This window comes from Pan troglodytes, chromosome 1, assembly GCF_028858775.2.
Source record: "Pan troglodytes isolate AG18354 chromosome 1, NHGRI_mPanTro3-v2.0_pri, whole genome shotgun sequence".
Classification (NCBI taxonomy): domain Eukaryota; kingdom Metazoa; phylum Chordata; class Mammalia; order Primates; family Hominidae; genus Pan; species Pan troglodytes.
In genome coordinates, this window is record NC_072398.2 from 136,077,214 (window position 1) to 136,103,632 (window position 26,419).

Sequence of the window (26,419 nt, forward strand, 5' to 3'; positions counted from 1 at the left end):
TAAAATAGCTATAAGAGAATAATTTGAATTTTTAGCATAAAGGCAAATATTTAAGGTGATGGATATCCTAATTACATTGATTTGATATTTACAAAGTATATAAAGGTATTAAATTATCACATGTACCCTGAAAATATGTACATCTATTATGTATCAAGAAAAAAAACATTTTTAAGGGGAAGAAAAAGAAATTAACTTGGAGATGTGGAAGGAGTTGGGGACAAGACAGAAGAGATGAGAAAGAGTGAAAAGAAAGGGATGGCAGAGTAACTTCATGGTATGCCTAAAATACTTTTTTAAAATGTGTAATATTCTAAGTTACTTGTATTTCTTTAACTCCCCTCATTTCTTCCAAATTTCCAGTAGGCTTTCCACTACCCCTAAATTCTCATACCTCTGCAAGACGCACACATGGTGTGAGGGGAGGTGCTGGTGAGGTAAATGAAGAAACCACAGGATGGGGCCGAGTTGCACTGCTAGATCAAAAAGGAGCAGAAAGGAGATAGCACACCTAGAGTCCAGTGAAATAGTCCATAAACTGAACCCATTAGCAGGGGCCAGAGGTAGTGCTGAAATCACGTCTGGAAAATTGGCAGGATACTTCATGAAACACTATATAATATAAGAGTTGTGTAATAGGGGCTTGAGTCAATATTATCTAGTTTAAAAACAAAACAGATGATCCCAACTGATATCTGGGTCATGATTTCCTCAGAGACATTGACTATTTTGGCACAATCTATAGGTTTGCCTTTCCAAAGTTCTTACTGTCCCTTCCGCAAAGCTATCCACCCTTGTCTTACCCCAGGTTACTGCAACAGTCTCCCTGGGATCAGCAAATAACTTCTTAAAGAATCATACAGTAAATAGGTCACGCTTTGTGGGCCAGATGGTCATAGTTACTCATCTCTACACCTAAGGCCGGAAAACAGCAATAGCCAATACATAAATGGTTCAATACAAAGGTTATGTTCCAATAAACCTTTATTTACAAAAACAGGCAGTGGACCTTCTGTCCTGCTCTTTCTGTTCTCCAGTTGTTGTCAAGGTACTCTTTCAAAATGTCACTCCTCTACTTAAAATTTGAATGGCTAATTGGTAGAGAATAACCTCGGATTGCTTGAACTGTTACCTACAATCCAAAGCCTGCTGTTAGTGTACCTTCTGCTTTGCAGCTGTAGCTTGCAGAGATTGAGGAAACACAACTCCGATACTTTCTGATGCAATGACTAAAGTCTTGAATGGTTTCACATCTGCCTTCCTCTCTAAACTTAATTTGTTTATCTTCCCTTTGGCTCCTGATCGCTTACCTCATATCTTGTTTGCAGTCTTGTATACAGTGTACTTTATATGTTGTAATTTTTCTCTTAAAGCAATTTTGGTTTGCCTTTCTGACCAATACTCACTTTTCAAATATCATGTGGTGTGAATATTCCATGTGGCAAGCCTACATGACTTAATCATTTAGTCCTTACTTAATTCTCACAATAATACTATGAGGGATTTCTTTTTATTATTCTCATTTTACAGTATACATAATTAAGACCTAAAGAGGTGCCGGCGCGGTGGCTCACGCCTGTAATCCCAGCACTTTGGGAGGCTGAGGCGGGCGGATCACAAGGTCAGGAGATTGAAACCATCCTGGCTAACACGGTGAAACCCTGTCTCTACTAAAAATACAAAAGATTAGCTGGGCTTGGTGGCAGGCACCTGTAATCCCAGCTACTTGGGAGGCTGAGGCAGGAGAATCACTTGAACCCAGGAGGTGGAAGTTGCAGTGAGCCGAGATCACGCCACTGCACTCCAGCCTGGGAGACAGAGCAACTCTGTCTCAAAAATAAAAATAAAAATAAAAATAAAAATAAAAACCCTAAAGAGGTTAAGTAATGTGCCAAGAAACAGAACAAGTGGCAGAGCTGATATATGAAGGTAGAAAGTCTGACTCCAGAGCACAAGTTTGTCACTTTACACTAATTTGTAGTTTCTCTAGGACCATGTCTGTTTTTGACCTCCTTGAAAACTGCTCCTGTGTGACCCCAGCAGTCTTCTGTAGTACTCCTGCAAGTTTCATTCTGAATCTTAGGTACAGTATGATTGGATCCAAGGCAATCATGACATTTATTAAGCATAGCCACCGTGCTAAGTGCTGTTCATTTGTTATGTCATTTAACCTTCACAGATCCTAGTAAGAAAGATAAGGTTATCTTCATTTTACAGATGAAGAAATACAGGCACAAATAATGTGTTCAAGGTCACATTAGAAGAGGAGCTAGAATTTAAACTCATGTAGTCTGACTCCACAACTCATACTCATGGATGCACAAGTAAGTAGAAAGCCTGAAGAATTCCTCAGGTCTCATACTGTGGGTGAAGTTAAATTATTCAGGCTTTAATTATCCAGGATAGGCGATAAGGGAGTAAGTATGTTTTAGTTATTTATTGCTGCCTAACATATGATCACAAAACTTAGTGGCTTAAAACAACAATCATTTATGGGTTAACAATTCTGTGGGTCAGTATTTGGGCTGGATTTAGCTGGGAGGTTCTTCTGCTGGTTTCACCTGAGCTCATTCATGTGGTGACAGTCACCTGGAAGGTTGGTGGGTTCTTGATGGTCCAGATAAACTCTCTGGTGATCAAGACCAGTTCACAGATGTTTAACCTGTGCAGTGGCATACAGCACTCACTTAGAAGGGTTTATCACTCTGTTGTTGCCGTTTAAAAATTATTAATAATTATGGTACAAGAGATCTCACTGGGCCTTGCAAGTTGGTGCTGGATGTCAGCTGGGCATCTTTCTCCATGTAGACTCTTATCCTCAAAGAGGCTAGCCAGCCAGGCATGGTGTAATCCCAACACCTTGGGAGGCCAAGGTAGGAGGATCACTTGAGCCCAGAAGTTAAAGACCGGCCTGGGAAACAGTGAGACTCCATCTCTACCAAAAAAAAAAAAAAAATGTAATTAGCCAGATGTGAGGGCAGGCACTTTTAGTCCCAGCTACTTGGGAGGCTGAGGTGGGAGGATTGCTTGAGCCACAGAGGTTGAGGCTGCAGTGAGCCATGATGGCACCAATGCACTCCAACCTGGGTGACAGAGTGAGACCTTGTATCAGAAAAAAGGGAGGTGCTTAGCCCAAGTTTCTTCACATGATGACAGGAACTTTCCAAGAGACTGAGAGCAAGGCTTCTTAAGGTCCAGGCTCAAAATTCCCATATCATTATTTTTTATGCGTTTTTTTGGTCAAAACAAGTCATAGGCCAACCCGGACACAATGAAGTAAGGGTCTGGAGTCCATCTCTTAATGAGAAAAACAGAAAAGTCACATTGCACAGGGTCATATATAAAGGGATGGGACAAGATTATGACTATTTATTGCAATCTACCACAGAAGAGATATGTGGTTAAGGTAAAAGGAAATAATTTCAGTTTGGGACATGTTATAGTTGAAGTCTCTCCTGTGGTAAATTCATGCAAAGGTATCCAGTATTTGGATAACATATATGTGTCTAGAACATAGAAGAGAATCCTGGTTGGACATACGAATTTCGGAATTGTCAATATGCAGGTAATAGGTTTCTGAATAAACAGATCAGTACTCCCAAAAAGACTGCATTACATGAAGGTGAAGGCTAACAAAGAGATATAGTCAATCCCTTGGGACACCCAAACATCTGAGTGGACTCTTCTTCACATACAGCTCAATCTCCCTCTCTACCTGTGGTCCTATCTACTTTCTGCAGCCAGCTCAAGGTCAGTACCTCTGGGGGAAGTACAGCCTGCTCTGATACATCCAGATATGACTGCTTACAGTCCGATGACCCATAACATAAAAGAAAGATACTCAATCCCCACTTTCAACCCAATATGCAAGGTTAGAACAGAAACAGAATTAACCACAATAAAAACTTCCATTTGAAAAATAAAAGAATGGAAACCTGATACAATCAGTAGTCCTTAATTGCTTGTTCGTTTGTTTTCTTTCCAAGCAGAAATCTCTCCACTGGCCATGAAAGAAATTCCTTGATTAACCTCATCTGGGCCCCTGGGTTCACCCTCTGGGAGGTTCTTCCTTGTGCATTATTCTTCAGGTTAAAAATTGAAGTGGATGTTGGAGAATATGTTTTCCTAGCGACTGCCTTAGGATATGAACAATGACTGGCATTTCCAAGTCAGATTTATGGTTTCTTTAGCAATAGAATTTCTTCAAAAACTTAGTACAAGGTCAAGTGTGGTGACTCACACCCGTAATCCCAGCACTCTGGGAGGCCGAGGTGGGCAGATCACCTGAGGTCAGGAGTTCAAGACCAGCCTGTCCAACATGGGGAAACCCTGTCTCTACTAAAAATACAAAAAGTAGCTGGGCATGGTGGCACTCACTTGTAATCCCAGCTACTCGGGAGGCTGAGGCACAAGACTCACTTGAACCCAGGAGACAGAAGTTGCCGTGAGCCAAGGTAGTGTGTCTGGAATTGGTGGGTTCTTGGTCTTACTGACTTGAAGAATGAAGCCGCGGACCTTCGTGGTGAGTGTTACAGCTCTTAAGGTGGCGCGTCTGGAGTTTGTTCCTTCTGATGTTCAGATGTGTTCAGAGTTTCTTCCTTCTGGTAGGTTCGTGGTCTTGCTGGCTTCAGGAGTGAAGCTGCAGACCTTCGCGGTGAGTGTTACAGCTCATAAAAGCAGCGTAGACCTAAAGAGTGAGCAGTAGCAAGATTTATTGCAAAGAGCGAAAGAACAAAGCTTCCGCAGTGTGGAAGGGGACCCGAGCAGGTTGCCACTGCTGGCTCGGGCAGCCTGCTTTTATTCTCTTATCTGGCCTCACCCACATCCTGCTGATTGGTAGAGCCCAGTGGTCTGTTTTGACAAGGGGCTGATTGGTGCGTTTACAATCCCTGAGCTAGACACAAAGGTTCTTTACGTCCTTACTAGATTAGCTAGATACAGAGTGTGGACACAAAGGTTCTCTAAGTCCCCACCAGAGTGGCTAGATACAGAGTGTCGATTGGTGCATTCACAAACCTTGAGCTAGACACAGGGTGCTGATTGGTGTATTTACAATCCCTGAGCTAGACATAAAGGTTCTCCACCTCTCCACTAGATTAACTAGATACAGAGTGTCCACACAAAGGTTCTCCAAGGCCTTACCAGAGTAGCCAGATACAGAGTGTCGATTGGTGCATTCACAAACCCTGAGCTAGACACAAGGTGCTGACTGGTGTGTTTACAAACCTTGAGCTAGATACAGAGTGCTGATTGGTGTATTTACAATCCCTGAGCTAGACATAAGCGTTCTCCAAGGCCCCACCAGAGTAGCTAGATACAGAGTGTCGATTGGTGCATTCACAGACCCTGAGCTAGACACAGGGTGCTAATTGGTGTTATTTACAATCTCTGAGCTAGACATAAAGGTTCTCCACGTCTCCACTAGACTCAGGAGCCCAGCTGGCTTCACCTAGTAGATCCTGCACCGAGGCTGCAGGTGGAGCTGCCTGCCAGTCCTGTGCCGTGCACCTGCACTCCTCAGCCCTTAGGTGGTCGATAGGACTAGGCGCCGTGGAGCAAGAGGCGGCGCTCATCCGAGAGGCACAGGCCGCACAGGAGCCCACGGAGGAGGTAGGAGGCTCAGGCATGGCGGGCTGCAGGTCCCAAGCCCTGCCCCGCAGGGAGGCAGCTAAGGCCCGGTGAGAAATCAAGAGCAGCGCCGGCGGGCTGGCACTGCTAGGGGACCCAGTACACCCTCCGCAGCCGCTGGCTCAGGTGCTAAGCCCTTCATTGCCCGGGGCCGGCAGGGCCGGCCGGCTGCTCGAGTGCGGGGTCCGCCAAGCCTACGCCCACCCGGAACTCCAGCTGGCCCGCAAGCGCCCCGCGCAGCCCCGGTTCCCGCTCGCGCCTCTCCCTCCACACCTCCCTGCAAGCTGAAAGAGCCGGCTCTGGCCTTGGCCAGCCCAGGAAAAGGGTCCCACAGTGCAGTGGTAGGCTGAAAGGCTCCTCAAGTGCCGCCAAAGTAGGAGCCCAGGCAGACGAGGGGCCGAGAGCGAGCGAGGGCTGTGAGGACTTCCAGCACGCTGTCACCGTTCAGTAGCGCCACTGCACTCTAGCCTGGGCGACAGTGCAAGACTCCATCTCAAAAACAAACAAACAAAAATGTAGTACAGTAGTCCCCCTTATTGGCAGACGATATGTCTCAAGACAATGGATTCCTGAAACCACAATGGTACTGAACCCCATTGCCATGAACCAGAACATGTTTAGATGTCTGCCACCCACAAATTTAATGCCTTTTTCATTATAACAAGACACTAATCACACACTGTGGCTGTAACTTTTGCAATTTGAGGTGCCATAACAAAACTAACATGAATTTTTTTCCTTCTTCACAATCTCATGGACAGAAGATTCGTTCTTACTGTAGATCTTTCTTAATAGTCTCAGCATACAATTTTTTTCTTGCCTTATTAAATTGAGAAATTTTGCCTTTTTATTAAAAGGAAGCACTTTATGGCTTCTCTGTGCTATCTGAATAGCCAGCATCACTAATCTTGTGCTTTGGGGCTATTATTAAGTAAAATAAGGGTTACTTGAACACAAGCACTGCCATACCACAACAGTGGATCATAACTGGGAGGGCTACTAAATGACAAATAGTTGGGTAGCATATACAATATGGACATGCTGTACAAAGGCAGGATTCACCTTCCAGGAGGGATGGCTGGGATAGCATAAAATTTCATCATGCTAGTTATAAGGGTGTACAATTAAAAACTTATGAATTGTCTATTCCTATAACTTTTCATTTAATATTTTTGGAAATCATGAAAAATGAAACCATGTGGGGACTTGTAGGCTTCTATGCCGTTTGTCACCCGTCCATTACATGTGCCAGTGATAGGGACAGGAGGCAGGAAAATTCTGGGCAGAAGAGGGCAGGTCCCCGGTGAGGGTCCCACCTCCAAGCCTGGAACCATGGCCCAAAGAGGGAACGTGCATTCCTGTTTTCCCACTCAAATGTTGCCTTTTCAAAAACTACCCATGGCCTGCCCCACCGTCATCCTGTACCCATAAAAACCCCAGTCTCCACCAGCAGAGAGAAGAGAAAAGGAGAAGCAGCTGGATGTCAGAGAGAAGCAGCTTGACTTCAAAGGGACAGCTTGATGGTGTGGCTTTGGTGAGGAGTCTGACAGGGGATGGCTGGACTCCAGGGGAAGATCACCTTCCCATTCCATCCCTTTTCCAGCTCCCCTTCCCTCTGAGAGCCACTTTCATTGGCAATAAAATTCTCCACATTCACCACCCTTCAATTCGTTCATGAAACCTGATTTTTCCTGCATGCCAAATAAGAGGCATCACTCCAAAGGCTGTCACACTGACCCTCTGCCCTTGCTGGTGAAGAGCAACTGCCTCATGCAAAACAGCAGAGGGCCCACTGAGCTGTTTAACACTTAAGCCATCCACGGACAGCACAGCTAAAAGCGCACTGTAACACACACCCTCTGGGGTTTTAGGGGTCACAGGTACTCCCCATTAGACACTGCCACGGGGCCTGCACAGAGTTTTGCTTCTGCCGGCACCCAAAAGCACTCACCCCAGCTCCTGCACCTGCTCACCTGCATGCTCCCTCCCATGAGGGGCTGAGCATAATGGGTTCAAGTGAGTGGAGTTTACCCCTGCTAGTGGAGAAATGGCTGGCTAGCCCCAGTGCCCACACTCCGGGTCCTACTCATGAAGCAGTCAGGGAAAATTTCCTGCTTCACCAGGAACTACAATGCAAGTTATTTTTTCAATCTACCTCTTAAATTTGCTTATTCACTAGTTCCTATCATCTACTCATTCATCTTTTCATTGTTTTAATGGTGGCTATTTTAAGATAATCTTAAAAAATAAGTGAGGGCAACTCCCTTAATCTGATCTTTGCTGCAAGGCTAGATCTCTTTCTTTGGCTGAAGAATCTTAATGGGAGGACTTGGAGAAAGTCTCTGAGCAACATTCCAATATCCTGTTTGGACTATAGAAATAATTGAACTTTCCAATACTGGGAGGCCCCAATATTCTGTAAATTCTTCCAAAACCAGACAAGATCAGGCGCATTCAGGGTGGTGTGGCCATAGAGTGTACATTCTTTACTTTCTTCCATCCTGCGTGCAAACCCATCATTTCTTATGTGAGCTCATTGCTTTCTTGAAAAACCTTGCTAAATGCAGCAAAGAGAAACCTTTATATATCTATATTCTGGTCTCTTCCAAATGCTTCCCCTAGAATTCAACTACAGAAGGAACATGATCAGCCTTCCAAGTTAAATAGGTAACATTTTTACCAAATGTTTTATCACATCCTAACAAGGATCAACACTTTCCCAGCCTGAGAGGTCTGTTTCCTCACTGCCAATTTTCTGACTGCTTAGGCAGTACTATGTTTTTGGATTTTAGAAGTTTTCCATTTCCAAGTATCAATTTCTGTATTAGTTAGAGTAAAGGCTAAGAGATCCCAGAATCCAGTGACATAAAGAAAACAGATGTTTCTCTTCCTCTCACCTAACAGCCAGGCCTAGACTAAAAGAGCAGCTCTGTTCTAGGTTTGCCTTTCTAAAATTCAGGTCATAGAGGATCCAGGTTCCTTCCATCTTGTTGTTCCACCCTCTTCTAGGATGTCTTCCCCATCTTCATCATCACAGCTGGTCACAGACATGTCCATGAAAGAGAAAGAAAGCAGTCCAAGGCAAGCCATCTTCCTTTAACAAAGTAAGGCAAAAGTTGTATTCATTGCTCCTAGTTATATTTAATTGGCAAGCACTTACTGACAAAACCACTCCTCACTGCAGAGGAGGATAAGAAATGTAGTTGCCAGCTGAGTGAACACGTGACCAGCAAGAAGGGGAGAACAGTTTTCTGGGGACAACTATTAATCTGCCACAAAAAGTAAAAAGGAAAGATATCCATAGCTAAGAATCCTTAGAAATGCAAAGACCAAAAGGGGATAAATAAGCTTCTTAGACGAAAATAAAGTGAGAGCCTGAAAAAAACATACAGCAAAATCTAGCTGATGGGTACCCACGTTTCCATTTTATGATTTCAAGTACTTTTCTGAATATATTTTATAAATAAAAGTTTTATTTATTTATTTTTTTAAGAGACAGGGTGTGCCTCTGTCACCCAGGCTAGAGTACAGTGGAACCACCATAGCTCACCGCAGCCTTGAACTCCTGGGCTCAAGTGATCCTCCCACCTCAGCCTCCTGAGTAGCTAGGACTACAGGGATGTGCCACCATGCCTAGCTATAATTTTTTAAAAATTTTATTGTAGAGATGGTGTCTCACTATGTTGCCCAGACTGGTCTCAAACTCCTGGCCTTCAGCAATCCTCCTGCCTCTGCCTCCCAAAGTGTTGGGATTACAGGTGTGAGCTACTGTGCTCAGCCAACAGTTTTGTTTTGTTTTTGTAATTTTTAGGAAAGTAGATAGAAAAAGAGAGACCTAAGAAGAATATAAAGATAGAACAATAGTGGTATGAGGAGAATCAGAGAAAATGGTATATTATGTCAATGTCAACATGCTTGTCTAAAAGAAAAGAAAAAAGTCAACAGAAGAAAATAATTTCATAAAAAAGGTTTTTTTCAGTTGGCTAAGAGAAGACAAGAAAGATAAGAAAAGGAAATATTCTTGCTTTCAGATGTCTTATTGTGGAAAGAAAAAAATAATAATATATTTTTTAAAAAGGCAATATTCTTTGGACTTGAAAATACAGATGTTATTAGAGAATAATTATGGCAGAAGTTATATTTCAGTGAATTGGGAAATGAAAATGAACGAGGGAAAATGAGACAGCAAGTATAGCCTGGTCTTTTTTAAGAACACTGGCTTTCACAGAAAGAATCCGACAGTTAAGATGACAACTAGCAATGACTAATTCCATTGGCATGAGTACCACTCTCAGGGGACTGAGCTGGGGTAGCAGTAGTAGGTTGTAAGGTCAAACAGGGAACTCTTCTTTGCCCTCTGAAGGTTTGCTGAAAACTGAACTGACAACAGGCAGATTAATAGGAGAAAAGGGCATACACAGTTTATTTAACCAGCTGGGGGCTGGAGGTGGGGGAAATCACAGGAATGTGGTTACCCGATAACTCAATGAAGTCCAGATGCTTATATACTCTTCTTCCTAGGGGAAGAGGAGATGGGGAGCAGGGGTGTAGGGGAAATGAATGAGGTCAAAAAACAATGGCCTGGAATAAAGTTCCTCTGAACTCTGGAAGAGGTGGCCAGAAGATAAGGGGCAGAACGTCACTGTGAACAAAGGTTGTCTTATACAGAAAAATTCTGCCAGAAAATCTCTTGGAGCTGCCCTCAGAAGAATAAATGAAAAGTCTGTGTGAGCATGGCAAAGATTCCCAGTCTCTTTTTTTATCCGGTGGTAATCTTTCCTGGTTATTTTTTAATTTTTAATTTTTTTTTTTTGAGACGGAGTTTCAGTCTTTGTTGCCCAGGCTGGAGTGCATTGGTGCAATCTTGGCTCACCAACACCTCCGCCTCCTGGGTTCAAGGGATTCTCCTGCCTCAGCCTCCCAAGTACCTGGGAATACAGGCATGCGCCACCACGCCTGGCTAATTTTGTATTTTTAGTAGGCACGGGGTTTCTCCATGTTGGTCAGGCTGGTCTAGAACTCCCGACCTCAGATGATCCACCCGCCTCAGCCTCCCAAAGTGCTGGGATTACAGGCGTGAGCCACGGCGCCCAGCCTCTTTCCTGGTTATTTGATAAAATTCCTAGGGAGGGGGTCTTAAGACAATTGCATTTCTTTTGTAAAAAAACTTCACTAGTCAGATAAGGAAATTCCAGAGACAGAGTCCCTCCCTGTGCTTCAGAAAGAAAGAGGATCCCAGAGACAAAGGGCAGGGAAAGGTCAGAGAGAGACCTTGGTTCTGAGTCTTTTTTCCGAAGCCTTTCAATTTTCTTTAATTCAAGGTACTAGGCATGTCAAAGTACCATATTCCAGGGCATTGTTTTCTAAGCCCCAACAGAGTCCAAAAGACTAGGGTTGTTCACAGTTCTACTGCCCAGGGTTGTCCACAGTTCTTCTACTGCCCAGCATACATATAGTGCACATCTTGGCTGGACACAGTGGCTCATGCCTGTAATCCAGACCTTTGGGAGGCCGAGGTGGGAGGATCTCTTGAGGTCAGGAGTTTGAGACCAGCCTGGGCAACATGGTGAGACCCTGTCTCTACAAAAAAATTTTTTTTAAAGATTAGCCAGGCTGGGCAACATGGTGAGACCATGTCTCTACAAAAAAATAAAATAAAATAAAATAAAATAAAATAAAATAAAATAAAATAAAATATTAGCAAAGCATGGTGGCATGCACATGTAGTCACAGCTACTCAGAGGGCTGAAGTGGGAGGATCACTTGAGCCCAGGAGTTCAAGGCTGCAGTGAGCTACAATCATGCTACTGCTCTCCAACCTGGGTAAGAGAGAAGAAGAACCGCCTCAAAAAAGAAAAGAAAAGAAAATAAATGCATCTTGAACAGCTGGAAAAACAGAGTGCTCTGTATCTTAGGTTGGAAAAGTTTTCTCAAAGTTCAGAACTTCTCTTGAATGTGTTGGTTAAAACTTAGAATAACGAGATCTTGGAGCCTCCAGAGATAGTACCCTCTATCTCCACTCTCACAGTCAGTAACTGCCACTGTTGCATGAGATAGATAGCTTGTTCCCTGGAGAGTCAGGGGTCCAAATTGGGTGTAGAGATGAAGAAGGACCAGAAAACACCTTAGCCACAGCTGGAGTTTGGGCAAAGCCCTACCCTTTCAGAACTCAACTGAGGTGGAAGGGGTCAATAAACAAATACATCTGAAGAAGCATATGAATCAGCAACAGTAAATCTTATAAACTTCAGGCACCTTTGTTTGGCAGACTAAACTCAAATATTCAACCGCCCCCTCCCCCACCTTCCATTCTAAACTTCCGTAAGAGACTCAGAGTCAACAAATTCTAAAGTTGGCTCTAATTCTTCAAAGTAGTAGAGAAAGCAGGAATCTCTTGTTCTTATATAATAAAGCCAAAATTCATTTAAAAAATATTATTTCACAGAGAAAGGATTAGATTTTGTTGTCTCTGAGGAAATTGAATGCTTTTTATTACAACGAGTGCTTACATTCTAAGTGACACAGCTCACTTCTCACATTGGTATGAGAATTCAACCACCATTGGCAGATTCACCGTCAACCTTATTCATGGGGCTTGAGCTCACAGTCCTCTGAAACCCCCAGTTACTGATATACTCACTCAGATGAAGTCTTAGGCATTGTGATACAGAAGAATAAACCGAGATGAAACGTCTACATTTTTTGGTGGGAAGTGCTTGAATATTTCTGAAGGAGGTAGACAAGGCCACCAGACTGAGGTCTGGAAGAAAGAAATTCAAGGATGAGAGAAGGCATCAGGGGAGTAAAGAGAATGGTTCTCCTTGTGAGACCTAAGTCTGGAAGATCCCCCCTCTTGAGTGGTTCCTCAACCCTTTTAGAAAGATCAGTGGAGAGCCACCTAGTGGTAGCTGACAGGGAAGGTTGGCCAAGATAAGACAAACCTTATATGCCCCATTTATTTGCAAGCTTTATCAGAGAAAGGATCTGTTCCTGTTAGTTTTCAACCAAGCTCTCAGACACTCTTTAGGTCAGTATATTATAGAGGTACCCAGCATGCACAGGACAGTGTCATTCTAGGGCACGTCTGTGTCAATATATGACTTCTGAGTCATTGGGAGGGCCATGCTTCCTCCATATGCTGACAGGAACATCCATATAATTCACCAAGAATAGGCTGCCTGACTGCATGTTCAGAATGATCACCTCTCAACATCTGAAATATAACTTTGCTCTGTGCTCAGTAGAAGGCTTCAGTTCCAAGACATAGTCCAACTGCGTAAAAATAGAATGGGAGTGGAAAGGCACTCTGGCGAAGAGATAAAAGGTGTGGTTTAAAGACTGGAGTGCCATTTTAATGTGGCTGGACTGTCTGGCAGTTTAAAGGAGCTTTGCTGAGCCAGACTGATTGAGGAAGGGTTTTATTGATTTTTGCTTTTATTTTTTAATGGGAAAGACTTGAGCTAGTTTTATAGGCTAAGGGTAAAGACACAGTGAGACAGAGTCAGTGGTTCAAGATTCAGGAAAAGATAAATGATGTAAGAAACTGACCATAAAAGGGTTTGTTTAGATTATTAGCATCTTTTCAGAAAGGGAAATTAGAGATTCTTCTACATTTCTAGGTTAAGACACAGTTATTCCACAGTTCCATATGCAAATATTAATCCAGTATTACAAAGTGTGAATACTTTCTCAGGTTCATTTAGGTTATATTTCAACTTATCCCAAACAAATATAATCAGTAAAGAGCCCACTGGAGTGATGGTTTAGAGGAGATGGGAATCTTAGGCTTGCAAAATAGCTAAGTCACTTGAGATTTATATCAAAAAAGTCTGTCAGTAAATTAACAAACCTGTTTTGTTAACAAATTGAGAAGGTATTCATGAAGATTCATCAGCCTAATGTTGATGAAAGATGAACAGGATATTAAATAAGTCATGGAAATGCTGAAAAGAAACCAGGTTAAGAGACATAGCTAGAGCTGTCTGTCTACTGTTGTAACGTGTTATTGGTTATTTGCACAAAAATTCCAAGAGAAAATAATAATAACCTTTAAGTAGCATATCCGTAACTTTCATTTTGCTGTCTCCTCCTTCTTACTGTGAAATGTGTGTTGTTAAATACATTCCCTTAAGCAACATCACTATATTCCTGAAGTCACTAGATGGCCACGGTACATCCACAGGAAATTAAGTCAAAGCACCAGCAGTGTTCATTTAACATGGTAAAACCTCCATTTCCTCACCTACAGAATGGGGATAATAACAGTACTTAAGACCATAGGATGGTTGTGAGAGGTGGTTGAGAAAGTACGTACATGCTTACTAAATGGTAGGCAGTGTGTGTTATTATGCATATGATTTTCACAGTAGGTATGCCATGCTTTTTCTTCATATAAAGTTAAGGAATAATGAATACATAAAAAATGAAGAGACACAATTTGTGTGTTTCTATTAAAAACAAAAAGCTCTGTGGCGGCAGAAAATAATTCGAGAAAAAAGGGCAATGTACACAATGAAGGAGAAAATAAAAACGTAATGAGGATGCCAGACACAGGCTTTGTGGGGAGGGAGGACTCGGCTGAGGAGAAAATTAATTTAGTAGATTTCAAAGATAAGCAATGTTTAGTGCAGAAACATAATTGCCTTTACTTTACTTATAGGTCAAAAACTGAAAAAATGGTCACTTGGAAAATTAAAGAAGCTGCTATTATTGTGGTTGTCATTAATAAACATTATAATGTGGTATGAATGATGCTTCCCATGCTAGTCTGGGAATGTACTTTTAAATAATATTTTCATGTTTTGTTAAATTTGGAACTGATGGAGCATTTGGGGTGTACAAGGTTAGGGCAAGGGATTTATAAACATGTCTGAAAAGATGTATCTGGGATAAATCAACATAAAGTGAAAAAGAGAAAGAATACAATTGTTGTGTCTTAGTAATTTCACTAAATTCATCTTAAACAAGGCTTGAGTCAATCTATCTATCTATCTATCTATCTATCTATCTATCTATCTATCTATCGAGAGAGAATCCTTTTTGAATGTACTTGAAGAAAAAGCAAGAAAAAGGAAAAGCAATCCTTGACAGAAATGTTAAAAAAACCACTTAAAAAATCATTGTCCTTCTGTATAAATGAAAAATCAGACATAGTAAATAATATTTCTATCTTGTTTTGTTTAATATATAGCACAGTAGCTAGTATAAATATAAATTTTTTTTCTTTCATTCTTTTATTTTTTTTTTTTTTGAGACGGAGTCTCACTCTGTGGCCCAGGCTGGAGTGCAGTGGCGCAATCTCGGCTCACTGCAACCTCCGCCTCCCGGGTTCATGCCACTCTCCTGTCTCAGCCTCCTGAGTAGCTGGGACTGCAGGCACCCGCCACCACGCCCAACTAATTTTTTGTATTTTTAGTAGAGATGAGGTTTCACCATGTTAGCCAGGATGGTCTTGATCTCCTGACCTCGTGATCCACCCACCTCGGCCTCCCAAAGTGCTGGAATTACAGCAGTAAGCCACCACGCCCAGCTGTTTTTGTTGTTGTTGTTGTTGTTTTTGTTTGTTTTGTTTTGTTTTAAGACAGAGTCGTGCTCTGTCACCCAGGCTGGAGGGCAATGGTGCCATCTCTGATCAGTGCAACCTCTGCCTCCCGGGTTCAAGTGATTCTAATGCCTCAGCCACCCTAGTAGCTGGGACTACAGGCATGCAGTACCACACCCAGCTAATTTTTGTATTTTTAGTAGAGACAGGGTTTCACTATGTTGGCCAGCTGGTCTTGAACTCCTGGCCTCAAGTGATGCCCGCCTTGGCCTCACAAAGTGCTGGGATTACAGACATGAGCCACTGCACCCAGCCTACAATAAATAGTTTTAATGATAATGGAGAAGATTCAAGTGTGGGCTATAGAGTCAGACTGACTATGATTAAACCCTGACTCTACCAATTCCTGGCTTTGTAACCCAGAGCAAATGATATGATCTCTCTGTACCTCAATGTCCTCGTTTGTCAAATGGGTATCAGAAGTGTCTAATTAGCTAATCCATGTTTGGAGTACCTGGCATATAATAAATACACAATGAATGCCCATTATGGTAAGTATTAAATAGTTGCCTTAGCCTTCAAGGGCTAGCATTTGAAGAGTCCTAGGTAGTGGCTTCATCCAGGAAAAGGTTGTGACTCAAATATACATTAGTATATTTAAAAAGGAAAAAAAATCTTGACTATAACTAAGATTATTTGGGTTGTGCTAGGACAATTTTTATCACCCATCCTGCCCAATCTTCTAGATGATCTTTAACAGCAAAGTGTATAACCATCACTTCTGGTGGTCACATGGTCCCAGTTCTGTCTCTGACCCAGACTAAGAAATCCCTTCCAGCTTTATCCTACCTTGTCATGGACAGGCATGATGCTGACCAAAGTGGTGTCCCTGGTTGTTGCATAAAAGCTTCAATCTTTTTTATCTATACTTTTCTACCCTTATTAAGATTGACGATGGTTGAACTCTGCTGGGAAGGGACCTAGCTGCCAGGATCCCTAGCAGCCCACACTCCCAGGCAACCCATAAAAGAACTGGTTGAATGACTTTTCTCCAGGAGGCCCTGTGAAGAGGCATGCAGTTTATACAGTCAGGCTCATTGTTAAGTCACTGCTTGGGTGTTAACTGTTATTACCTTACCACTGTACCCCTCAGTGCCTAGCTTAGTGTGCAGCATTTAATAGATATGAACTGAACTAAAATGAATTGAAAGCCTGCCTACATTCCTATTTACTTAAATCCTCAGAAGCCTCTCAGATCATCCATTATCATTCTAATTCCTATCTCTATAGTTCCCCCAATCTGACCCAACCTCTGTTCCACACCACCCTTCAAAGCCTTTCACAGCACCTTTTGGGCATCCTGCTATAACCTGCAAATTTTCCCTCTATCTTAAGCTTCTCTTTGAATGTCTTCTTCACTTCCCTTCTTAAGCTGAAGGCTTGCTCTCTCACACTTCCCCAGTATGTCTCTCAAATAGAAGCCTTTTGTTTCTCACTCCCACAGGAGGCGGGGAGGGCATCCCTCTTTCTCTCTATTGTTGCTTCCACACCATTCTCCTCCTTCTTTCAAACTCCAGTTCCTTTAAAGTACTTGCCATGTAGTTGTATCACCTTGTATCAGTCAGTATCTGTATCCCCAATAGCATACAGGTGGCACACTTGTATCAGGTTAATTTGAGGATGAGTTATAAAGGGGTTATTTACAAAGGTGTGAATGTGGTAGGGAAAGCACAAGGGATGGTGCAGTAACCTAGGGCTAGTAACAGTGGAGCTGGTACCACCCCCTAGATCTGAAGGAACAAAGAAAGGAAATGCGGGGACCCTGAAGAAAATACATGTATAGAAAAGGCCATATCGAAAATAGCAGAAACCTTCAGTTCAGGGACACAGCCTTCCCTCCATCAGATCTTCTGCTGAAGATCATCACTGGCCAAACTCAACAAGAATCAGAGGGCAAGGAAACCGGTTGATTTAGTCCCTAAGTCTCAGCTAACATGGAACTGAGTGAAGTGGGAAAGCATGGAGAATGAATCTGGAGAGACAGATGGAAGATATCCAGCTCATACCCAATGATCTTTTTAATTGCTACCACTCTCCAATTTTTTACTCTTTGAACACATGAGCTCCTAGCTAATTATTTTCCTCTCTACCCCTCAGTGATTTCAGGATCCAGTGATATTTTTCATCCATTCCCAGTGATACTCTAAATACTACTACTGGTAATAACACAACATTCACTTCAAGCATTCCACTCTCTGACCATCTCTTATGTCTACAGTTCACTTACTCTAGTTCTTTCATTGCAATTTTTCAATCTTCTGGGGGCCTCCGATCCACAGATCTTACTACCATGCTACTATTCCTCCACTCCCCCACCCCCACCCTCCTGTCTTCATTTTCCACTAGGATTACATGAAATTCCACAGACCTCACTCCCTTGAAGAGCGTCTTCTCTCTCCTTTGTATTCACCCATCAATGCTCCAATTCTAGTCAACTGCCTTGGTATGTTTTGTGCTACTATAACAGAATACCTGAGACTGGGTAATTTATAATGAACAGAAATTTATTCCTCATGGTTCTGGAGGCTGGGAAGTACAAAATCCAAGGCTGGCAGAAGGCAGAAGGGCAAAAGAACACAAAGAGAGCAAGAGATGGAACTTGCAGCATCAAGCCCTTTCATAATGGCACTATTCCATTCATAAGGGTGGAGCCCTCGTGAACTAAACACCTCCCATTAGGCCCTACCGCCCAACAAAGTTCCACTGGAGGTTACATTTCAAACACATGCTTTTTGGAGGACACAGTCAAACCATAGCACCAACTATCTGCCTTTTCCACTGGGGGGAAAATATATAAAATTATGCTGACTAGTTTCTCATTATATTTGCTATCAGACGCCTCAAATGGGCATTATAATCTGCCCAGAAATCCTACACTGGTCCTGGTGAGTGTGCCAATTACTCTTTAAGATGATTATTTCATACCTTGTCTTCCTTCAAGCTTCCCACACTGTACACTCTCCACACTCTCATTGACTCACCACAAATTCTACAAACATCCCTATATCTACATTCATCCCTGTTCTCCATTCTGTTACGACAGAATGAGGGTCGTTCCTCCTATCAAAGTCCAACTTCCCCACTTGTGCTCCAGGTTCCAAACCATTCCATCTTTTGAAGATATTTATTCCTGTGCTCATTCTTTTTCCCTCCCACAGCAATTTTCCTCTACCACCTCTTTTTAACATCAATATGTCAATTAACTCCCATCTTAAAAAAATAAGGTTCCTCAATTCCAAATGCTCCTCCATCTCCCACCCAATTTATCCATTCCCCTCAAAGAAAAACCTGCAATAACTGGAGACTGTTTTTTTTTTCTTTTTCATGTCCCATTCTTTCTTCTCATTTCCATCTGCCTTCCATCACTACCTTATTTAGATCTCCAGTGACTAACCTGTTCCCAAAATGTCTGATCCCACCTGTCAACAGCATGTGACATAGCTGACTGCACTCTCATTCTTCAATTATTTTCCTTTTTTGGTTTTTGGGGACACCATTCTTTGCTAATTTTCCTCTTATCACCCCTTTTCTTTTCCATCTTCTTTGCTGGCTCAATTTCCTCTACTAGACCTCTGAATGTTAGTGACTCCAGACTCTTCTCTATCCTGCACTGTCCAATACAGTAGCCACTAGCCACATGTGTCTATTTAAATTTAAAATAATTTAAATGAAATAAAACTCATTTCCTCAATCACACTAGCCATATTTCAATTGCTTAAAAGGTACATGTGGATAGTATACAACATGGATACAAAACACTTATATCATTGTAGAAAGTTCTATTTGACAGGACTGACCTCAACTCTTCTTTGGTGATCTCACCCAGTCCGATAGCTTCAAATACCATCTATACGCTAATGAATTCTAAATTTATACCACTAGATCTGACCCAAGCTTCAGGTCTGTACATAAAACTGCCTATCTGACATAACCACTTGGATGTCTAGCAGGTTATTCAAACTAAAGTCAAAAACAGACCACTTCACTTTCATCCTCTCCTCCCCTTCCCCTACCCACAAAAGCTTGTTTCTCCTTCAGTCTGTCTATTCTTTGCATATAATACCACCTAACCAGTTTTGAATCAAAAAATCTAGGAGTCATCTGGATTCCTCCTTGTTTTTTAATCCCCAATATCTAATCCCTTAACAAGTTTTATTGACTCTACCCATAAAATGTATATCAAATCTGACCTCTTCTCCCTCCACTGTTATCTCCCTAGTCCAAAGTTTTTGCCTGGACCACTGTCTTATTTATATGACATCCCCTGCACCTAAAACAGTGTCTGGCACATAGCAGATGCTTATTAAATATGTTGAATAAATTAACATGTACAATCCTACAGAAAAGTACAAAATTATCTGAACTTCTAAAATAACTTTAAAAATGTGCATGAGTAATATTTGCTGTAGAAACTTTGGGAAATAGATTTAAGAGGAGAATAAAAATTGTCCAGGTGTGGTGGCTCATGCCTGTAATCCCAGCACTTTGGGAGGCCGAGGCGGGCAGATAATGAGGTCAGGAGTTCGAGCCCAGCCTGGCCAACATAGTGAAACCCCGTCTCTACTAAAAATACGAAAAATTTGCCGGATGTGGTGGCAGGCGCCTATAATCCCAGCTACTAAGGAGGCTGAGTGAGGAGAATGGCTTGAACCCTGGAGACGGAGGTTGCAGTGAGCTGAGATCGCGCCATTGCACTCCAGCCTGGGCGATAGAGTGAGACTCTGTCTCAAAAAAAAAAAAAAAGAAGAGAATAAAAATCACCTCCCAGGCTGAGCTACGTGGCTCACACCTGTACTCCCAGCACTTTGGGAAGCTGAAGCGGGTGGATTGCCTGAGTTCAGGAGTTTGAGACCAGCCTGGGCAACGTGGTAAAACCCTGACTCTACAAAAAATACAAAAATTAGCCGTGCATGGTGGCAAACGCCTGTAGTCCCAGTTACTTGGGACACTGAGGTGAGAGCATCTCCTGAGCCCAGGGAGGTTGAGGCTGCAGTGAGCTGAGAGCGCACCACCGCATGCCAACCTGGGTGACAGAGTGAGACCCTGTCTCAGAAAAAAAAAAAAAAAAATCACCTCCCAGACATGCTTTACTTATGACTGGTTATAGACCACATATCGTTATTCATTTTGTCAACTATTAACATAGTTTTCATGCTTTTTGCAGCACTATAATTTACTTCCATGAATCTGTTAAATGCACTGTCAGCACAACTCATCTTCCCAAGAGAAATTTTAATTGTTGCTTCTTCTCGCTCAGTCTTAACTTTCCTGATTAATCCACTATAGCTTTTTTTTTTTTTTTTTTTTTTTGAGACAGAGTTTCGATCTTGTTGCCCAGGCTGGAGTGCAATGGCACGATCTCAGCTCACTGCAACCTCCCCCTCCCGGGTTCAAGCAATTCTCCTGCCTCAGCCTCCTGAGTAGCTGGGATTACAGGCATGTGACACCATGCCCGGCTAATTTTGTATTTTTAGTAGAGACGGGGTTTCTCCATGTTGGTCAGGCTGGTCTCAAACTCCCGATCTCAGGTGATCACCCTCCTCAGCCTCCCAAAGTGCTGAGATTACAGGCATGAGCCACCGCACCCGGCCCTTTTTTATTTTTATTTTTTTTGAGACAGGGTCTCTGTCACCCAGGCTGGAGTGCAGTAGTGCAAATATGGCTCACTGCAGCCTTGATCTCTTGGGTTTAAGCAAACCTCCCACCCCAGCCTCCTGAGTAGCTGGGACTACAGGTACACACCACCATCATGCCTGGCTAATTTTTTATAGAGATAGGGTCTCACTCTGTTGCCTTGGCTGGTCTCAAACTCTGAGGTTCAAGTGATCCTCCTGCCTTGGCCTCCTAGATTGCTGAGATTACAGGCATGAGCCACCATGCCTGGCCCACTACAGCTTCTTGACTTCTTGATTATCTATACATTCTGTCTCTGTCACAGCCCAGGACTTGGCTTGCCCAGGTGACATTTTTGGCAGGAATTCTCAGCTATGTTCCTGTCCCTGCCTGCTACCTAGCTGCTCCCTGCAGTTCTCAACTTTCTTGGCAGGAAAACTGAAGAGTTTTATGATCACCTTAATTCAGAATAATTCAACCAATAAGTCCAAACAATGTCTGGTACCCCACCCTCTTTGATTCTCTGCATTTCCTGGCAAGCCCCCAATGTTTGATTGCTTCCATTCATTCCAGCTACATGCCAAGTGTGGTCAAACTAATATTTCCTACAGATATAGGTAATTATAATAGTGAGGGGATGAAGTAATGGGAAATGCAAGGGTGTCCTCCAAGTATTAAATCTACCTTAATATAGAGCGTGGGGCCTGCAGCTAAGTAATTATCATATGCCTGACATTTTCATTGCATGTGTCAGTTTACAAAGCTGTTTCAGACACATCATCATCACAGCAATCTAGATGCTATTGTTTGCCTACCCAACAACCCTCCCTGCAGCTTCCTCCTCACTGAGAGGATGCCTATTTTGTTCAGTACCCACCCTCCATCCAACAGCCATATATTACAGGTGAGTTGTAGATCATCCTCCTCCCACCTCCACCAGCTTTGAAGTCGCTTTCCTTTTATGCCTGGGAAAGTGATGTAAGTATGGCCAAAAGGAGTGAAAGAAAGTCGGCTGTGAAGGGTTCTAGAATAAGTTTCCTTGCCTTAAAAAAATAAAAAATAAAGCAGGCCGGGCGTCATGGCTCACCCGTATAATCCCAGCACTTTGGGAGGCTGAGGTGGGCGGATCATGAGGTCAGGTTCAAGACCAACCTGACCAACATGGTGAAACCCCGTCTCTACTAAAAATACAAAAATTAGCTGGGTGTGGTGGCGCATACCTGTAGTCCCAGTTACTTGGGAGGCTAAGCCAGGCGAATCGCTTGAATCCGGGAGGTGGAGGTTGCAGTGAGCCAAGACCGTGCCACAGAGCAAGACTAGGGGGGAGGGGCAAAAAAGACCCGACAAGATAACCTCTTTTTTGGCTATGGAGATTGCCCTGTTGGATGTAACCATCCACACATCCCATTCTGGGACCACTAGTGTCTTAAGTATCAGGTAAGACTGTTTCAGGTTGAAGACATTATTAGGAATGGCAGAGCGGGCATATACAAGTAAATGATATTCTTTGTATTATCCTTGAGCTGTTTTTCTTACTACACCAAAGACCCTACCTCTGGACTTCCAACTATGTATTTGTAAGCCCAGAGAATTCTGATTCCATTAAAATTTGAGAGACACTGACTTCTAAGTCCACAACTATGAACTTTCTCCACCCTTACTAGCTAAGTAGCCTTAGGCAAATTATTTAACTTTTATGGAATCTACTTCTTTGTCTGTAAAAAGGGAAATAATATCCACTTTAAGGTCTTACTGCGAGAATGTATAGTTAAGAAGATTTGATGGAGCCGGGCGCGGTGGCTCATGCCTGTAATCCCAGCACTTTGGGAGGTAGAGGCGGGCAGATCACCTGAGGTTAGGAGTTCGAGACCAGCCTGGCCAACATGGTGAAACTCTGTCTCTACTAAAAAAAAAAAAAAAAAAAAAAATAGCCAGGCATGGTGGTGCATGCCTGTAGTCCCAGCTACTTGGGAGGCTGAGGCAGGAGAATCGCTTGAACCTGGGAGGTGGGGGTTGCAGTGAGCCGAGATTGTGCCACTGCATTCCAGCCAAGCGACAGAGTGAGACTCTATCTCAAAAAAAAAAAAAAAAGAAAAAAGAAAAAAGAAAAGAAAGAAGATTTGATGGAAGACAATTTGGAAAGTGTTGTAAGGTCCACGGACTCTACTCACAAAGTCTCCCAAACTTGCTTGCTGATAGGAATGGACACGCTGGTTACATAAGCTAATCCCAGGTGCCCGATCCCCGGAAATTCTGATTCAGTGTTTCCTAATGGACCCTGGGAGTCTGCACTTTTAATAACATATTCTAGGCTCCAGGTAAGTGTGGTGATCAGGCAAGTTTGAATTTAGCAAAGGAATACAGGATGCAGTACTCCTGTCCAGCAGGACTCAGATTTCTGGTTTCTGATTCTAGATCTGACGCTATTCCACTTGGGCAAGCAGTTGCACCTTTCTGAACCTTTTTACTCATCTGTATACCTGTTCAATATAACCTACAGGTAGGTCTATGGTGGACTGAAGGCAAATTATATTTGGGGTGAAGGGGCTCCTGATCTTAGTATTTTATGTTGTCGTAATGTGGATTAATTAGACATAATTAATTTATTAACAATTAATTAATTAGACATAATAAGCAAAATTGGGATTGAAGGGGGTGTTGGCAGATCATCATTTTGGCTGAGGACATGAGAAACACACTGGAATTGCTTTGTGATAAAATTAACTGAATATTAATTGTAGGACTGTGCCTTGTCTATCCTGCTACCTAGAGCCACTGAGCTTTGCAATCCTCTTAGGAGTGTGGCTTACCTTTAGGTGGTCACCCTCAACTACTCTGGTCACACTGAGAGCTGTGAAAACCTCGAGAAAAGTTAAAAACATACATGTTGGGAGACAGGGGGTTTGAATGAGGGCCCTAAATTCGATGTTTAAGCCTAGGGTCCTTACTGGCGAACACTTTCAGTAATATCTATGTGCAACAGAAACATTTCTCTTGGCATTAAAAAAAAAAAGAAGAAAAAGAAAGGATGTATTCCCTTAGCTTCAGGTGGCATTCACGAAGTTGACAGAGCCAGAACACCTCCTAACTGGGGAGTTTCGGGACCTTTAGGGCGCAGAGACTGCCTGACCTCGTTGTGGGCGTAAATCAAGCTTCCCCAGCGCTTAACTTAACGATTTTCAGCTTACGCTTGGCGGCAGCTGCGCAGAATCCGCGCAGAAGCAGGGGTTCCGCTGACAAACGTGAACGTACAGAACGTAGAAGCCTTTTAACGCTAATATGCAGTTTCCCTGTATGGCTGTTGTGCATTATTAATCTAGGTATTGCGTATTTAGTTTAGGAAACACGAATACTACATGATAAATGAGGTAAAATGGATTGTGACTGGGACCCCAGTTTCTCCCTCGCCTCCACTCCTCCCAGCTCAGGAAAGACCAGCCCACCAGGACGTGCGTCCTCCGCGTTTGAGTCGCTTCGGCACCCGTAATTGTGAACTTTGACAGCGGCTGGTCCCCGGAAGTTGGACGCATGCGCCGTTTCTCTGCATGGTGTGCGTTGTTATTCTAGCTGCGGCAGCAGGAGCTGTGGCGGTTTTCCTAATCCTGCGAATATGGGTAGTGCTTCGTTCCAGGGACGTTACGCCCCGGGAGTCTCTCAGTATCTTGGTAGTGGCTGGGTCCGGTAAGTATCGAGGAGGCGACTGTCGGACTTGGGTTGGTCACTACAAACCCCAGAGTGCACCGCGACGCTCTTCCCTGGTACCCTTAGCACTTCTTGGAGTGTTGCATGCAGAGATTTGTAGTTTCTCTGCCTTGCCGGAACCGGGCAGTCCAGCCAGGGTAGGGGCTGGTTTGCTGACGCGGCCCAGAGGTTTTTTTTATGACAAGTAATTTACACTTGTCTGTAATTAAGACTCTCTGTAGCGTATATTTTTCAAACAATTAGTGAACAGAGAACGTAGAAGCCTTTTGATGCAAACATGCAGTTTCCCCGTATAGCTGTTGTGCATTATTAATCTAGGTATTGCGTATTTAGTTTAGGAAACACGAATGCTACATGACAAATGAGGCAAAATGAATTGTCACATTTATAAATATACAAAGTCCAAGAGGATAAAAACAATGATCTACGGGCTGTAGAACAATATACACGCGGTGGCAGAGTGTGAGCAACACACTGACCTGTCAGGTAATACAATCTAAATCCACCAACTCTGTAGGTGCTTACAATTTTAAATACACATATTTGACAGGGACAGACAGACACACACAGACACAATGTAAACATTTGGGTATGGCAGGAGATTGCATCCAGATAGAACATGTATAGTATGAGTAAATGTACTAAGTTTATGTTCAAGTATAACGCATTACTTTATTCACTTAATCTGTTTTGAGCTGTTAGAAAGACCAAACACTAAACTAACCTCTGGAAATAACAAAACTAACATTACTTGCCACGGAGTGCTGACTCCGTGCTAAGTCCTGTGAGAGATGCAAAGATACAGCAGTAAATGAAACAGAGAATACAAAAAAACTAACAGAAAATAAATCAAAATGAGTATTTGCCACAATGAGATAAATGCTATAATCTTGTAATAATTGTGTAAGAAGTACAAATTGCTATGGCAGTCTTCAGGAAGGGCACTACTTTATCAGGTCTTAAAAAACAGACAGCTTCCTGGAAGAAATGATGCTAAACTGAAACTTGAAAGATGACCCAGAATTAGTCAGATGAGGGACAGCCAGGGTTTCGAGGGCTGGGAGGATGTGAAAAGAAGGTGATAGCACTTGGAATGACCAGAGTTGAGAGAACACTATCGTGTAGAGTTCAATGTAGGGAGGTAAACTGAGTCCAGATTGTAAAGGGTATTTAAAATCTTGCTTTTTTTCTTTTTTATACAGAGTCTCACGCTGTTGCCCAGGCTGGAGGGCAGTGGCGCAGTCTCAGCTCACTGCAACTCCACCTCCCAAATTCAAGCCATTCTCCTGCCTCAGCCTCCCGAGTAGCTGGGATTACAGGCGCACCACCACACTCAGCTAATTTTTGTATTTTTAGTACAGACAGTGTTTCACCGTGTTGACCAAGGCTGGTCTTGAACTTCCGACCTCAAGTGATCCTCCTGCCTCAGCATCCCAAAGTGCTGGGGTTGCAGACGTGAGCCACCCCTGGCCTAAAATCCTGCTTTATAAAGCAATTGCTGCTACTCCACTGTTGATATCATGTAGGGGTTAAGACCACAGGCCTCTAGGTTGTCATAACACCACACATGAATCACATCTCTGCCACTTACTACCTTGGGGATCTCAGGCAATTAGTTAACCTCGCTGAACCTTCTGTTTCTACATGGGTTGAGAGAGGACAGGAGAGATTAAATATGATCATATTTAAAGTGTTTAGGCCGGGCGTGGTGGTTCACACCTGTAATCTCAGCAATTTGGGAGGCCGATACAGGCGGATTGCTTGAGCTTAGGAGTTGGAGACCAGCCTGAGCAACATAGTGAAACCCTGTCTCTACATTAAAATAAATAAATAAATTAGGTGGATGTGGTGGCATGCACCTATAGTCCCAGCTAT

At 42.9% G+C, this 26,419-nt stretch overlaps 2 protein-coding genes across 5 annotated transcripts in view; one reads left to right on the plus strand and one right to left on the minus strand.

Annotated features, from left to right (window-relative positions):
- Positions 1-16,246, minus strand: part of TLCD4 (TLC domain containing 4) — a 113,141-nt gene extending 96,895 nt beyond the window's left edge. Inside the window, exons 1-2 of one of the 4 annotated variants that reach the window (XM_054685135.1) lie at positions 16,019-16,240; positions 4,495-4,687 (exon numbers count right to left, since the gene is read on the minus strand). The gene's annotated coding sequence lies outside the window, so the exon portion shown is untranslated. Of the gene's footprint in view, positions 1-4,377; positions 4,688-16,018 lie in introns of all 4 variants that reach the window. The other 3 variants (XM_054685125.2, XM_054685130.1, XM_016922951.3) reach the window with 3 other exon arrangements.
- A 7,811-nt stretch (positions 16,247-24,057) lies between these two features.
- Positions 24,058-26,419, plus strand: part of ALG14 (ALG14 UDP-N-acetylglucosaminyltransferase subunit) — a 92,828-nt gene continuing 90,466 nt past the window's right edge. Inside the window, exon 1 of the mRNA XM_016922899.4 lies at positions 24,058-24,523. Within this exon, the coding sequence (XP_016778388.1) occupies positions 24,388-24,523 (136 nt within the window). The 5' untranslated portion in view covers positions 24,058-24,387. The remainder of the gene's footprint in view (positions 24,524-26,419) is intronic.